At 34.3% G+C, this 16,483-nt stretch overlaps 1 protein-coding gene across 1 annotated transcript; it reads right to left on the reverse strand.

Annotated features, from left to right (window-relative positions):
* Nucleotides 1-4,811: 4,811 nt before the first annotated feature.
* LOC117173446 (peroxidase-like) lies at nucleotides 4,812-15,484 on the reverse strand. The gene is made up of 11 exons (XM_033362022.1): nucleotides 15,312-15,484; nucleotides 13,734-13,910; nucleotides 13,420-13,613; nucleotides 12,048-12,237; nucleotides 6,916-7,113; nucleotides 6,616-6,763; nucleotides 6,140-6,299; nucleotides 5,886-6,056; nucleotides 5,611-5,809; nucleotides 5,409-5,514; nucleotides 4,812-5,334 (listed from the first exon to the last, which is right to left on the reverse strand). Exons 1-11 carry the CDS (start codon nucleotides 15,358-15,360, stop codon nucleotides 5,259-5,261), a joined length of 1,668 nt encoding a protein of 555 aa, XP_033217913.1. The 5' UTR covers nucleotides 15,361-15,484; the 3' UTR covers nucleotides 4,812-5,258.
* Nucleotides 15,485-16,483: the final 999 nt, after the last annotated feature.

Consider the following 16,483-nt stretch of genomic DNA (forward strand, 5'->3'; position numbering starts at 1 on the left):
AGACAAAGTCTAAAGTATTATTGAGCCATTCGTTATAATTCTGTAAAAACTTTCAAAATAGGTTCCTCCTGCGTCAATGCAGCGTCTTAGGCGGTAGAATATTAACCATCTTGATGACATATTCTTCCTTTTTATTTAAAATTCATTTCTTCGGTTAATAATTTAAATATGAGGTTGACAATTCCGTTAAAAAATTCAAATTTTTTGTTGAAATATTATGTATTTTGTGGAACATCTGGTTTCTTCTTGGTAAAAATTAATATCTTTCGTTGAAAATTCATTTTTGTATACAAAAATTTATTTGTTAATCGAAAATTATTCCAATTTTTTCAAAAAATTTCCTTTTTAATGGAACTTCAATCTTCTTTATTAAAGATTCATCTTTTAAATGGAAAAGTTACGTAAATTGGTTGTAAATTGATGTCAATAAAAATTGAATTACTCTAAATTGATACTTTTATGTTTTACATAGATTGAGAATTTCTTCAAAAATTCAAATACTTGGTTGAATTTTCCTGCATTTTGTGAAAAATCTTTATTTCTTGGTGCGGAAAATTATTCTCTTCGGTGGAAAAATAAGTTTTCGAATGAAAATGCATTTGCTTAACCGAAAATTCACTTTTAACACAGAAATTCTAACTATTTTAATTTTTATTGAAATTTTTTTTTCATTAAGAACATTGATCTTCTTTGATGAAGATTAATGTTCTCAGTAGAAAAGTTATGTGAATTCATTAAAAATTGATGTCTTACTGCAAATTGAACTACTTCATTTTAAGTACAGAATGTTAAACATTTATTTTACCACTATTTTAACTATGACTTAACTTTAACGATATGAGTTTCACGAGACTTAAGTAATTCTTAAAACTTCAATTTCAGGTGGGAAAATTTAAGAGAATATAAATGAAATTTCAAACCAAAAATAGAATAACTATATACATGATCTCAGACCTATGAATCTATAATCTACGTGACTTAATTAAAGTCTGTCTCTATGTTATTTTCCGTTGACGCGTTAATAAACCGAACAAAGGCCCAACATGGGCCGACATAGGTCGATCGTTTTGTTACAAACATTTCCATAGTGACAATATGGCGTTGCTCGGAGTCCCATTTAAGCTTAACGTGGGCGAGCTAATAGGATCTCAAGTTGCGTAGTCATCCATATTTTCGTAGCGTCGGACCTCTGCGACACGGCATTCGCAGGATGGTAAAGATGGTGGCTTCCTTCGAGAATCTTATTCGTCTAGAGTTGATTCTGGTCATAACCGGTAACCGCAGTGGTAGAACGGGTTACCGGTGGTTGTTACACTAGTCGAAAGTAACTATCCTGGGTCGTGTTAGGAACCTCGGTCATCCTTTAACGTAAGAGTGTCCAACCCTCGTTTTCATTGAGTCCTTGATGGGTGTCGTGACTTGTATCGCAAAAATATAGCGTGAAGGGAATTTTGCAAGGTGTCAGCTGAGTGCTGAACAAAATAGACGGGATGTCTGGGACCCGCCATTTTGTGTTGATCGGAAAAATGGAGGTGCGAGATGGTAGGTACATGGGTTGGTAATAGGCCCCTTACTCCGGTCCGTTTATGACTTCTGCTGAACCTTGGATGTATCGTCCCATCCTTGGCTTCCGCTGTGTGGTTTTAGAACTCCATTGACAGGCGGCGATTCTAAAACATGAAACAGCCATATGCAAGGAATAAATAATCGAAGTATAATTTTTAACAAGTGCTCCTGGTCGAGGTGACCTCCGTTCCTGGTCGCGATGACATTTAGGCTTGATCGGTTTAATGTGAACTCAAAATTAATGTGACCGTTAAGTCAAAATTTACCTTCAAACAACTTATACACTAAGATTGCGGTGCTATCAGGCCATTATAAGAATCAAAGGTGTAGAAGATCAGCCTGTACCAGGCAGTAAGGGTCTCTATATTGTGATTATAAATTATAGACTGGATCCATGGTCTTTAGCTGGAAGATCCAATTGCCAATCAGGATGATAGGGTCGAGATGATACAGGTGGTTAAAATCTTCTCGCAGGTTACCTAGGATGAAATGTGAAAAGGTTCGATAGACACAGCTATAGCGCAAAGGACTTCTTTGGGTTGCATTGTGTCTTTGTTCTTCCTGTTGAGAAGAACCCGATTTCCTGAAGCATCGTGGAGCTGCAGTATTCTGTTAAAATATAACTGATCGATCCGGTTAGACTATTCGTATTTTAGGAATATATTTCACCACACTTGTCTGAGCTTAGCCTTGATGAAGAAGAGTGTGAGAAAATATACTCATCCATTTATTAACCTATAAAGAATGGTCGTTACGCTGGTCGTCTGCCAATAAAAAATCGATCGATCAAAATAAGAAAATCTCGGTTCGCGGCTTATCTCACACTCATGATCGTAGAAAGGCGACTTTGTCTGGATCCTAAGTTACACGAAACTTATGCGCGAGACGTACAGGAGTATGCTACTCTGATCGAGGTAAAATTAGTCAGAAATTCCGAAGATTTTTAACCGAACCAAATCTATTTTCTTCTGCATCACTATATAATAAAGGAGAATAGTTCAACGACTAAATTAAAAACTGCCTTTAAGTCATCAAGAACGGTTGAAAGAGGACTATCTTTGAGTGACCTTCTAAATACCGGGCCCAAATTTGGTGGAGGATATTCAAACATACAATCTTAAAACGGCGACCTTCAGGGATAAATCTTTTCCCTATCTGGGCATCAGAAACACGAAATAGTCACCGATTAAGGCCATTTCTTTACTTCAGCTGCTAATATCTTGATGAAGAAAGTATATATGGATGATGCACTCCCTAGAGCAGATAATCCAGTTAAGGCTAGAGAGACATGCCGTCAACTGTATCTACTTCCAAAGGAAGCAGATACTGTCTTCTCGAAATGTCTTTGCAGAGAGTGCTCATAACTTTGATCCTCGTTGGTGGCTTGCTCCAGTGACCGTCATCGCAAATAGGATTTTGCGTAGTTTGTGGAAACTCCAGATTGACTGGGACCAGCCATTGCTAGCGAAACACATCCAAACTTGGAACAACAATGAAGCTGATATGATAAACATCTCCACCTTTCGATATCTAGATGGATTGGTTAGTCGTCTGACATTACAGTTTGCGAGTTCCATGGATTTGTAGACGTTTCACAGAAGGTCCCAGAAGCCGTAGCTCACTTAAGATTCACAATGTCCTTCGACGATATAAATGTCTCGCTGGTATAGGCTAAGACTAAGGTTGCGCGAATTCAAGAGACAAGCAATCCACATCTAGATTTGTGTGCTGGCGTATTGCTTGTACGTTTAGTGGCTCATCTTCGGTCTGTCCTTAAACTATCTTCCTCGTTTATCGGCCATCTTTTGTCTGACTCTTTCAAAACTCTGGAATGGATCAGGTTTTACTAGCTGGAAAACATACATCGGTAACCACGTGGAAAAAAAATACAATGTTTTCTACCTGAAGGTAACTGGCATTACGCATCTGTCGTTGATAACACAGCGAACCCCTGTCATGTGATCTACCAGTACCACCTCTGGAAAATGATCATTTTGGTGCAATTTTCCGGAATGCTTGTGGAAACCTTTGAGTTCCTGGCCTTCAAAGAAGGAATGGTGTATCCTTCTATTGATTAAGAGAAAAGGGTTTAGAGGCGACACTATTCCGATGAGACAAAAGAGCTACGCAAGGGACTCCCAGTCGCTCGTGGAATTGCACTGATACACCTGCTTTTATTTCATTTTCATTTTTAATTTCATGTCCTTAAACATAAAATTCAAAGGTGGAATTGAATGGATTAAGTTGATTTCTTCTCTGCCGTGATCCACTTTTGATAAGATGATTCAAGATTATAGATCTTATCTTTTACAAATTCAAATTGACTTATCAGGTAATCGTTTAGTTTGGTGATTTTCTTTTGGGCCAATCAGTAAAGCATCACTATTCGATCTACGCAAGATCTATTTGCAAGTAGAGAATTTGGACTTATTCTAGTTGATTCGCATGCTGGAAACAATAGCAAACCGTAAAAACTGTCTTGATTGCCTGAGTCTCAGTCTGAGGAATGGCGCTTGTCTAGCACACTCTCAACCTTTCTTGCGTCATCCGAATCCCTAGTTGACTGAATTTCTCTATCTCATAATGACGTATCTATCGTCTTTTCGGATAGATATCTGCATGTACCGCAAACTACGGCCTTCAATAGGTAATAGATGGCAGAATTCAATAACTGTGTGCTCAGTAACTTATTATTCAAATTATCAAAGTATCATAAATCATGAGCCTCAAAAAGGACAGAATGGAAATGAAAAATCTTTTATGTTTAAAAATTAAACTTATGTTGCGAATTCTTCCTTTGAATTAAGATTTCATCAGTTTCGGTAGAAATGTCATGTTTTTTGGTTATAAATGCAACTATTAGTTAGAAATGAATCTATTTTCGTTGAGGATTCAATTATTTTCTTGAAAATTTCTCTCATTAGTTTAAAATTTTAACAAATTTTGCAATTAATAAGAAACAGTAGGGTGGAAGGTGGGGGTCAAAACTTTAATATAAAAACGAAGTGCTGTAAATAATCTAAATTATTTTTCGAATTCTTGAGAATATGCTTTTATCTATAATTTTGTCTTATTACCTCTGTAAAAGTATGAAAAAGTTACAAAATTATAGTACTGTTTTTTGTAAATTAAAATTTCAAATTTATATAATTTCATTACATTTTTAAAGATAACTGAATGCATGAAAGTTTTAATAAATAAAAAGAGAAAGAAATTTTTTTAATGTTCATATAAGTAATATTTTTTTCAGCAGCCAGTGTAATGAATATTGTAAAATACATCTTGTTTTGAATTTTATAATTACATAAGTTTATTATATTACGTAATATAACAACGTTACATGCAAGGTACAGCGCGCGTAGGTTATTCTAGTATTAAATAGATTAAAAAAGGATCAAATCATTTTACTTTAAAGTCCAAACCATATGCTAAGTTTTTTGTAGGTGTTTTAAAGAGGAGCATAATTGCTATTTAAAGTTTCCCCGTATACTGTTTTTCTTTAACGTAGAACTTCCCCATTGAAGAAAAAAATATCTAAATAGTTTTATAATCCTAAATTAAAACTTTCAACACGACTTTATGCTCTTGTAACAACTAAATTAAAATTTAAAAATGCTTCTGCGAATTATAATCGGCAGTTCTTATCAAGCTAAACTATTGACGATAAAAATATCATATAGTCTTTATTTCTGTTATTGCTCGGGTGTATTTTCCTTCCAAAATGATAAATCGATCGAGGGAATATCTTCACATTTAAGCAGTGGATTCCTGTAGGGCAATATTGTAAATCAGACTTTTTAATCGCATACTTCAATTTACAATGCAATAACGAAAAATCTTACTTTTCAGAAACTTGCTCAAATCCTCTCAGCTGAATTGATTTTATATCATTACCGTTGTCACAAATTATTCTAGAGATTCTCGCTTTTCGAATTTCCTTCAATTGCTCTAAAAAAGCGTACATTTGGAATTTTGATAATCTTGAGGGTATTAATGTTAAAACTCATTATAAACAACATTCGGATAAAGAACATATTGACTTACTAAGAGTGAAAGGTGTTCCACATTTTCCATTTTCATACCAGAAGCGATCACCTATTCTTGTTCTGAGAAATTGTTGAGTCAAAATACAGTGAAAGGTTGGCCCAACCAAAGAATGTGGCATATTTTTTTCTAAACTCGCTCCTACTGCTAAATCTACATCAGCTGGAGTCTCATATAGTTTGGACAATTTTTTAACATCCTAAACAGGGACAATTGAACTAGAATTGGAGAAATATAATACAATTTTATGATAAAAAATTATAAAATTGGCATGCCTCAAAAGAAATTAAATCTAGAAAGTCATCCCATTTTAAAACTTTTGGAAGTCCGCAGTAAGTACGATAATCAACGTAAGGTCGAAGACCGTGGTCTCGACCTCTTTGAATATCAAAGGCTCGAAGATCCATTCCCAGCTTATCTGTTATTCTGCCCAAAAAAAGAGTTATCTGAAAAATAATATTATGGATATAATTTAATATTCATTGACTTATAAGTAAATCATGTTAGGATAAATTTGCTTTTAAATCACTTCTTTATTGTAGTACTTATCAGCTCGTTCTTGAGGCTGAGTAAATAATCCTCTCGCCATATCATCAAAATTTTCGCCTTTCTCGACATCAGTTGGAATAAATAAGAGGCGGCCTAATTTTAAGGAAGAATTAGAAAACTCTCGATTCTCCTTAGCGAGTCTGAAAAATGCATGTATTCACACTATTTACCTTCTATAAAATTATTTAAAATGATTTTCTATCGTTTTCTATACTTTTTTATCCTTTTCTATCATATTTCGTTGGCTTTTATTCTATTAGCTTTTCCGTTCTACCAAAGTTTAAATTATTTTGTATGCTACTGAATTCTTGAATAATTTCGACAAAAGTTTAAAACATAAATGACCAATTTGGGAGATATTGAATGCAATATGAAACGGATTTTAATGTCTGATCATTATTATAGATTTTTTTACCCGAAATGTTTTCCAGTTTGAAATTTGTAAAATGATTATACTTAAGATTTCCAGCAATTAGTGTATGTAGGGAGCGAAAGGCTGCAGCTGTAAATTCATTGAAAATGCTGGGATCTACTGAAGGATCATAGTCGTTCACATAATCTTTTGTTTTATAAATGAGTTTGTTCTTATAACAATTCTCGCGACCTGAAACAATATGTCAGTGCGTATTTTATACATAAAAACCATGAATTATGAACCCTCAGTAATACATTAACTTTATTTTCAGGAACTAAGTGGTTTTATAATATTAAATACAAGTTATAAAGCAAATCTTATACAATAACTTCAAATCTCACCTAAAATTGTAGGCAACCACTCATCATATGTAATGCTTTGATGTTTAGCAATAAGAATTCTTCTTGTTTCTTCAAAAGTTTTTTCATCGGACCAATGGGGATTTAGTTTAGTCAAGAAGTCAGCGATTCGATTGTGATCTCTAAGCAGCATTATTTGCAGAACTACTAATTGCGGATTTTGATTTATTCTCGAGTCACCTGAAAGGATATTTTAAATTTTTAGTAATTATGCACTTAGACTCCAAAGGTACGAGCTTGAAGGTTACGATCGCTCTACTGATACGAGCATTTCGGTTCCAAAGGAGCGTGCGCCCGAAATCTATGCATCGCAGGAGTAGGAGCCCCTTTCACGGTGGTGTTTTTGAAGATCCCGATTCCCAAACTATTATTTAAATTCTCTAATTTTTATGACAACCAGATATACAAAAAATTTGAAGTAATTAGCCTGATTTTGTTTTGTTGTGTTTGTCATGAATTTTCAACACTCTCTAACAAGTCACGGTTCACCGTAATGACATTGAAAATGTAAACCCTGTTTTGATACCTTCGCCCAACTGTAACTTTATTAATAATTAACAAACGATGCTGTTATGAATAGAGAATTTGTTCACAATAAAATTATCTTTGCAGTGAAGTTTTTTAAGTTCTAAAGCAATTTTTTTCACGGACTTAATTAAACTTTGGCAAAGAGGTCAACATTTTTGACACCTTTAGCAGGTATTGCAGCTACGATGAATAATTTAATATCAGTTTCGACCATCAGGTGAAGATTATTTTTTTCTGAGTGAGGTACATGTAATCATCTATTGATTGTCAGATTTAAGGACAATCAAGCTTCACTCGATTCTTCTAAGCCAAGCATTGATACTTTTGTCCCATGACGTGGAGAGGTTAAGGCATGATAGCCTAAAAGAACGTCGATGATATTTTACTGACTACTAGAAATGAGGAGAGTGATATTTCACCCTAATTTTTACAAGGAAGAAACTGAGGCGTTGATATCTTGGGCTAGAGAGCTGAGTCTCTCCATTTCCATATTGGAAATTACGTTAACTTAGGTGCTGCATATAAAGTGGATTGATGACAACACCATGACCGATGTCGATTTACTAAATGTTTTTGTTAGAGTTTTACGAGGTTTTGATCTTATTGTGCTGGCAGTGGAATTCAGGATTATTGTGAGATCTTGGGTTAAATTTTGTTCTCTTTTTATTCATGCCAGTCACTCGCCCTTGTGAAGGTCTTCTGGCCGTAAGACAATCGTACGTGTCGGGACGCTTTCTTCCTAGAAACTTCGACGATCACTAAAAGCAGCTTCTTCGCAAAGTGGTTGCTCCGCACAAGATGGTTTGTCTCTTAAGCCGAAGTAGCACCATGATAACTTTTCTACCATGAAATGTATTTAAAAAATTAATATTCTTCGATCTGCCATTCGCTCAAAATTTGTGTCGGCAATAGATGAATAAAAGTTAATTTTTTTGGCCTGCTGGCCTTAAAAAATTTACTCGCTTACACTTTTATTTTTTTATCGAATTTTCTTGCAGCTATCTCTTACAAATTACCACCTATTCACACCTTATAAGTAATCCGCTCGCTTCAATACCGAAACTTTCCTAGCCTCGCCTCGCACGCATGTCTCTCTTTCCTCGCTATGCTTCGCATTGCCAGCCCCTGTCTCTGCGGCTAACGCTCAATACTGCACTATTATTTACAATATTTACAGTTTTCTTACATCTACCTTCTCCCCTATTTACAATTCTTCTTTCTCTAGTCCTTTTCCTCCTTCCTTCGCTGTTTCTCCATCTTACCCAACACCCGTTCACCCATGTTACTGCCCTTTTGTCCCCCCTTTCATGCAACAATACCTCCTTGTTTATCCTACTCTATTCCACCTCTTAACATTCCTCCAACATATGTTTAACTTTTGCATCCCCCTCCCCGCAGAATTCACACATTCTCTTCTCTCTATAGAGCCAGAACCTATAATAATTCGCCAGTGTGTCAGCAATAAATTGCATCAGTAATCATTTCTTGGACCCTCAGAAACCGATCTGGACCCGCACGATTGGACATTCTATTTTTAGCGTAAACGGTTGGAGTAATGATCCAGCTGTAATGTGACCAACCCTACCCACTGGTTCAGAATTCAATATCAGCGGGTCCATATTGGAAATACTTGCCAGCTCCGCCCAGGGATGGACGTTTTGTCGACGATTCTGTCTAATGTGGGCACCTCAAGCTACTGCGCTTGCGTTAGGGTCGCACGCTAGTTGGCCGCAATATAGGGCGAGATTCAAAATGGGCATTATAAAATTCATGTAATTAAAATATTAAAAGATCATAAAATGCACAATAATGTATATAAATTGTATTTATTAAGTTTTTGTTGAAATATAAGGGTGTTTTTTTCTTAGCTCGGATTTTAATTTTTCACTGTCTCAATATTTCACATAGGGATTGATTCTGAGTTCTCGACCAATCACTTTCGCCGTAATCAAACAAGAAAACTAGAAACGAATGATATGTAAAATGTTAATTCCAAATCCATGATCAGTGAAAACATGCCCTAAGCTAGTCTTTCAAATTCAATGAAAATAAACTTGGTCATGGACGAGCAAAGAGGAAACATGCTTTGCGTGCTGCCTTTTTAGTTCATTTTAAATTTGCTTTTCTGCATTAGGAAAAATGCGAAGGTTTTCTCACGTTCATCTCAATAAAGCCTTGGCTCATTAGCATTCTTCTGCAAAGCGAAAAATCGCATAAATTAGATTGGAAATCGGTTACGGATTCAGACAGTTTCATTTAAAAATCCGCATTAACTTAATTAACATATTCCACCCTTGTTTCTGAGGAGTACTGTCGACAACGCCCTAGTCTCAAAGGTTAGATGCATATAAAAATAATGTTTTAAAATATCACAATAAAGATGTAAAATTAAAAATGAAATATTTAAAATAGAAACAAGGCTGAGTGCTAGCCTGAATGATATACAAGTGCTTGACTAATTTAACGATTTTCATTGATGTAAAAAAAATAAAGATTCGTAGCACAGATTCTTTGACTCACAATCAATAAGTTTCTTCTTCTTTTATATTTATAAACGGAAGTTAGTTTGATTGTGTACATTTTTTTGATCAGCATTTGATTTTAAAAACTCATGGCTTGTTTTAATTTAACACCTAAGGAGTTCGACGATTCTAGCTTCCGGAAAAACAAAAATGAAAAAACATATTTCTACATGTTATGGCCGAAAAGATTTTTGAAATCACATTTAGGCTTGCTTGATATTCTGACAAATAGAATTTAGTAAAAAAAATAAAGCAAAATGTTACACTCCTAAGATCTTTGAAGGTCAATTAAAATTACAAGAAATAATTTGAGATCCCTTTAATATAAATTTAGTTGAAGTTATTAATTGAAGTGCTCCATAAACAAAGTTCAAATCTCAACAATTTTTGTAAATCATCGGCAATTCCATGAGATTCTTTGAAATAGTGAAAGTTCCTTTAATCCTTTGAAATGATTGTAGGCCCTATATAATTCCTTAAATATTGTGAAATTTTTTTTAATCTTTAAAAATTCTATAAAATTTGTTGAAATTGCTTATAATTTTTGAAATATTTTCAATTTATCTAGAACTTCTAAAAATAATTTAAAATCTTTTAAATCGTTTGAAGTTTTTTAACGACATATTCAAGCCTAAAATGTGAAAAATTATGTGGTTTCTATGTGGCGCAAAAGTTTCCATTGCCAGAGAAATAAAATCTGTATTATTTATTTCATTATCAACACATATCACAGAGCACTTCAACATCCCATTCAATTAACGTTTCTGGTTAACCTTTGGGGCGTTGTGGGGTGGGTGGGGGGAGCGGGTTAAGGCTTTGGGTTACAAATCAAAGTTATTAGTGTGGTTTTATTTCGTAGACACAGTTCAATTTTTCTAAAATCCAAATTTTCAGCACGTTCATTAAATAGGAGGTTGAAGTTCTCTGTGATATATGCTAATAATGAAATAAATAATACAGATTTTATTTCTCTGGCAATGGAAACTTTTGCGCCACATAGAAACCAAATAATTTTTCACATTTTAGGCTTCTGAATGGTTCGCTTAAAAAAAAATACAGCTACTTTTAAAGTTTATTTTAATTGAAAAAAGAAAGCTTTCATAATTAAAATTAATACTTCTTATGAGGTAGGACATAAGGATAATGTTGACACGATAGAAAATCTAGAAAGTTTAAAACTGTACGTCAGCGCAATAGAAGGTAAACGTAAATAAAAACTTAAACTAGACAGCTCGAAAGTGCCTTGATAAAAAAAGACTTGGAAAAACAAGGGACGTGAAAAAAGGAAAATATAGGGATCAGAGGACAGAAAAGGTAGTAGCGCAAATCGGAAATGGCCTAAACTTGAGTATGGAGGTAGCTGAAGGAGAATCAAGTCATATTTCTGATTCTGAATAAGTTCCACTCAAAAAAGAAAAGTTAGCAAAAATAACGTCTCGTGTCACCATTAACCAAGATATTTTAGCAGTTTCAGATCCGGCAGGTTTTAGTAACAGACGTGAATCTTCAATTATTGATGATACTCTGAAGACAATGAGGATGGAAAAGTTTACTTAATTCCGATTAACAGTTACTTGGATTTCATCCAAGAGATGATTACAAGGAACTGCTTCAGTAGCCTCTGCTGCTCTTAAGAGCTAATCAAATATGACATTGAAAATTTAAAATAATAAACTTAGCTCACGCTCCACGCATGTTTTAAATATCAAAAAGAAGTTTAAATCGATTAGAATTATGGTTAACTTTAATAAACAGCAAATATAAAACTGAACGGCACAATAACATACACTCATTACAAAAAAGATCTGAACCACGTGGCTGTCAACTGTCGTATCCTTTTACACTGGATGCATTATTTCACAAAGAGAAGGGAATTGTAGATGTAAGGGTTTAGAAAATCAAAAACAAAAGATTCTTTCAGGATTGACATTTTGGTGCGTACATAAGAGTTTAGTAATATAGGCGAGAGGTAAAATGTAACAGGTCATCTGTTAAAAGTCAAATATAAAGGTTAGAATTCTGAAAAAGATGATTATTCTGATTTATAATTTAAAAAATGCATACCAGCTCTGTAACAAATGTGTGCTGTTCCATTGCACAGATTGTACATCTCTTTTACGGTCGGTGGCCAGTCGTGATTGTTTCGTGTTTCAACTACTAATCGACCACCTTTCTTTTCTCGTAATGTATTTGTAACGTTATCTTCAGATCCATAAACTAAAGACAAATCTGCCACATGTGTGACAATTGCCAGCTGCAATGAAAAAATACAAATTCAGATAAAATGGAAGTTCAATATCACACAGCGCTACAAAAAATTTTTTCTGTGCATCATACTAGACCACTATGCCTATACATATTTGCGATCGCTAAATCTGCTCAATGTTTGCCCTCATCAGGCTAGGATAAACGTCTTTTTCAAATTAAATTAAGGGAAAAACGTTTGAGCAGAGGAAATCACTATTGTTGTACATTTTTCGGGTCGCTGAATCTAAACCAAGGGGTCGGTTTAACCACATTAGTTGAGGTTGAAGTACATTCCAAGGTCAAATTTTCTTATTAAAGTGAATCCCGTTTTTTGAATGCGTATTCTGAAAAAGCGGGATATTTTACGTTCGCGTTTGGTTTGCGACCCCTAGATAAACAGAAACTTGAATGTTAAATCACCCTTTTGATATTCTTAGGCTATTATCGTAAAAAAGAAAAGGAAAATGACTTTTAAAGAATGGCTTTTAAAGAATGGCTTTTAAAGTGGGACGATGCTCCTGGGGGCTATAGTTTAGGCTTCGGACTCACTCCGCCAGCTTTCAGATTCGACTCCCGCTTCGCTCTCTGGAAGTGCCTCGGCGACCCATGCGGTGAACACTAGCCTAGCAAGGGATTTTTTCATCTCCACAGAGTCATGGGACCGTACCTCTAGAGAAAAGGGTTCTCTACATAATTAAAGTTGCTGTTTTTGGAGGTTTAGAACCTACCTTAAACTGTAGAAGTTTCCATTTGCAGCATTCTCTGAGAAAGAGAGTTCTTAAATTTTAATAAAAGAATCAATAATGGGATCGAACAGAGTCCGGATTCAGATTCAGCGACCCCACAAACGTACATGACCTGTGATGTTTTCTCCGTGAAATGTTTTTTTCCTAATCAGACCTTGGAAATACTTTTATTCTGACCCGATGGTGCTAAAGGGATCCCTGATTTATATTTTACGACTCAAAAAACGTGCAAGAGTCGTATTTTTCTCCACTTAAACATCTATTTCCAGTATGAACTTGAAATTATCTTCCTCCTAACATGGTGGGATGAAACAGACTGGGGATTCAGGCCAAGCAGCGCCAAAAACGTAAAGGCGTGGTGGTTCAGTCTGATAGAACATTATTTTTTGTGAGGAAGTATCATTTTAAATAAACTTGTTTATAAATTTTATCATTTTTTTAACCTGTGTCGCAGCTTTTCCTCGTGTAGAACAATTGTTTTGCAAGTCAGTTATAGTACGAAAGAATGGATTAAGACACTCAACTCCACTGTCTTTGTAACCTGGATCATCTTTGGGTATAATAAGCGGATAGCACAAAGATTTGTTTAAATAATCTTTATCTAGTTTTCCTTGCTTTGAGCAGCACTGATTTTCCGCTGCATTATAAAGTCTTGTAAGTTATTAGACATTTAAAAAATTAAAGAGAGCAGTTGCAATTTTTCTGTTTAAATTATAACAATAATTTAAATATTATTATTTAATATATTGACACTTACATGTTCTAGTAGGAGCATGTACCAATGTTATGTCATGTGCAACAATTTGGCCTTGTTCCATTGCCGCTAAAGTAAACTTTTTATCGAAAATTTCGGCATTGGGGCTTAATTCAATGCTGAGAGTTCTGGGAAGTGGCAATGCTTTTCCACTTTTGGACAATCTAGGAGCACTAATTCCTTAAAAATTGAAGATAATATTGATTATATTTGCTTATGAAATGTTCCGCTCAATCAGGGGCCTTCCATAAACCACGTTACCAATTTTTTATTATTTTAAAAATCCCCTTCCCCCTTTTTAATTGAACGTAGCCCAGAAGTCTCTAAAAGTAGGAAAAATAGAGTGATTTTTTGTGGAAATAGGGAATTAAATTATTTTTATATAAAATTAGCGTGAATACTGTAGTGAATTCAATATAAAAAATTTTAATTCCTACGATTTCATGTCCAAACATATTAAATTCTCAATAAAACTATTGTATTTCTAATCACAACAGATTTCTTACTAAAAGATATAAATGTTTAACCCAAAAGGACAAATTATCAGCCACAAAAATTATTTTTAAACAGGCGGTCGCCTTAACAGCTAAATGATTTAAATTTTAGAAAATTTTCTACCAAAAATTATAATCTCTCCAAAAAATAGTTGACCGCAAGGAAAAAAATGCATTTTATGCATTAGAGTGTAGTGAGAATAAAATGTCTGAAAAGAAGAGCTGCAATTTGTGTCTCAGATGTGCTGCGAGTTCTAAAGTTACTTATAAAATCTCTGTGTTTTTTATTTTCATTAAATTTGAAGCTTTTGAAGAAAAAAAGTTTTTCATGCAAATTTTTTGAAAATTGTTTATTTTATTAAAAATAACTATGCTAAATAAAATAATATCACAAGTCTATTAAAACCACCGTATTTGAAATAGAAAGTTGTTTATAAAAATAGATTAATTGTTAACAAAATAAATACATTTTTAATCCAAAAATAATTTCTGAAGAAACAAGTATTATTTGCAACCGAATAGAATAAGTTTCTAGCAACTTGCGGAATTTCAAAGCTAAAAAGGCGAATTTTCAACAGAATACTCAATTTTCAACTATGGTTATGAATTTTTACATCTACAAAAAAAAATTAGAAAAGAATAATATTTAATTCAAACTATTAATTCAGAACCAAAAATCGAACATTTGCATTCTTAATTGAGAAAAATGAATCCTCTAGGAAGCAAAAATAAAATGTCAACAAAATGGTTTAGATTTCAACCAAAGATAATTTTTTAGCGAAGACAAATAATTTTCTGCAAATGAAATAGTACAATTTACGAGGCAACAAAGGAAAATAGTTGTATTGATTTTTACTGGATTCTGTTAATTTATTCCGCATTTAATTTAAAAACTAGCTATGTTATTCGAGACATTTTTATGGACTATCTTCCGCAAATTTGTAAAGTTTGTTGAAGTTTATCATCTGGAAACGTATGCATATCCTTATCCTGACACGAAAAAAAATTTTGACAGGACCTCTTCTCTCCTGAAATTGGTAAAGTATTTTATGTAGGGCCCTAATCATTATTTAATAAAGTAATTTACCGTCAGCATAATCTGCAGGAAGCATGCGTAAATTTCTTGTTCCTGGCATTCCCCAGGTGGGATGCAACAAATTATTGCAGGAACCATTTAAAGTTCGATACCTGGATTCTTCACAGGGATGTGGGAAAACATCTCCGCATTTAATGTCCGTAGACAGTGGCACAATTTCTTGTGTAACGCTGTTTTAGTAATTTAAACAATATTCATTGTAATATCAGTAAAACTAAGAATCCACAATAACACATTTTAAGATATGAAAATTGTTGTAAATTTTTGAAAAGAGTTAAATAATTTAATGAGTTATTATATCCAGCAGATTTCATGTATGAGAATCTACGATTTGCTAATTCTGTTCACACTCGCTTTGAAAGGTTATTAATATAAGGTTTGTCCGAAAACTATCCGACCTGGCCGCGTATCAGCAAAAAGAGTTAATTCTGGTCAATATGGACGATATCCCCCTGAACGTACTCTCGTTTGGAAGATGAAACCTTCACGAAATATTCTCCTACTTTCTGAAGCACTTCTTAGAGTCAGGTTTTGGAATACCTAACTAGTGCTTTGTCTCATTCTATTTTATTTCATCTACGTATTAAAAGAGCAAACTTCAACTTAAGAAACAGCCAGAAGTAACAGGAAGCCGTGCCAAGACGCAGCTAAAAGTTTCTCTAAAGGAACCTTGGAAGATCCTGAAAATTTTCCTGGACACGGTCCTGTACACGTTCATGCACAAGTAGTATTCACGTTTTATGTGCAGGAATTTCGTGACGGAAACCGTACATAATCCTGCGATGAAATCTGCACCGAAAAATGGATCTTTGAAGGATCAAGTACAGGTTCCTGTACAGGTTCCTTTTCAAAGTTAATTGTGGCGCGGGTTCCTATACAGAAACACGTATAGAGTCCTTCAGAGAAAGTGGCAGCGAAAACTCAAGTCACTTAGAGCTACAAAGCTGCTTTTCTTTTATTCCCTGGAAGATCGAACATACTATCGAGAGACCCAGGCAACTAGCGAATCCTCGCGGATTAGATCCTATGCCAATTTACCTAGGGGATCCTCAAGAAGTTTCTGTACATAAACCCGCATCTCAAATCACTCTCTGAAAGAAACTTTACAGGATCATTTAAAGGTTAGTTTGCGTCAGGTTCCTTTGACAAATTCCTATACAGGC

Source organism: Belonocnema kinseyi, chromosome 5, assembly GCF_010883055.1.
Source record: "Belonocnema kinseyi isolate 2016_QV_RU_SX_M_011 chromosome 5, B_treatae_v1, whole genome shotgun sequence".
NCBI classification, from domain to species: Eukaryota; Metazoa; Arthropoda; class Insecta; order Hymenoptera; family Cynipidae; genus Belonocnema; species Belonocnema kinseyi.

Bases quoted from the DNA above. Each gene is read 5' to 3' on its own strand.
- LOC117173446 (XM_033362022.1), bottom strand. From the start codon at position 15,360: ATGCCAGGAACAAGAAATTTACGCATGCTTCCTGCAGATTATGCTGAC. The intron at 12,238-13,419 runs GTTAAAAAAATG...TTTTCATTGCAG, and splicing joins GAGGAAAAGCTGCGACACAG to CTGGCAATTGTCACACATGT. The intron at 6,300-6,615 runs GTATAATCATTT...TGCATTTTTCAG, and splicing joins CTAATTGCTGGAAATCTTAA to ACTCGCTAAGGAGAATCGAG.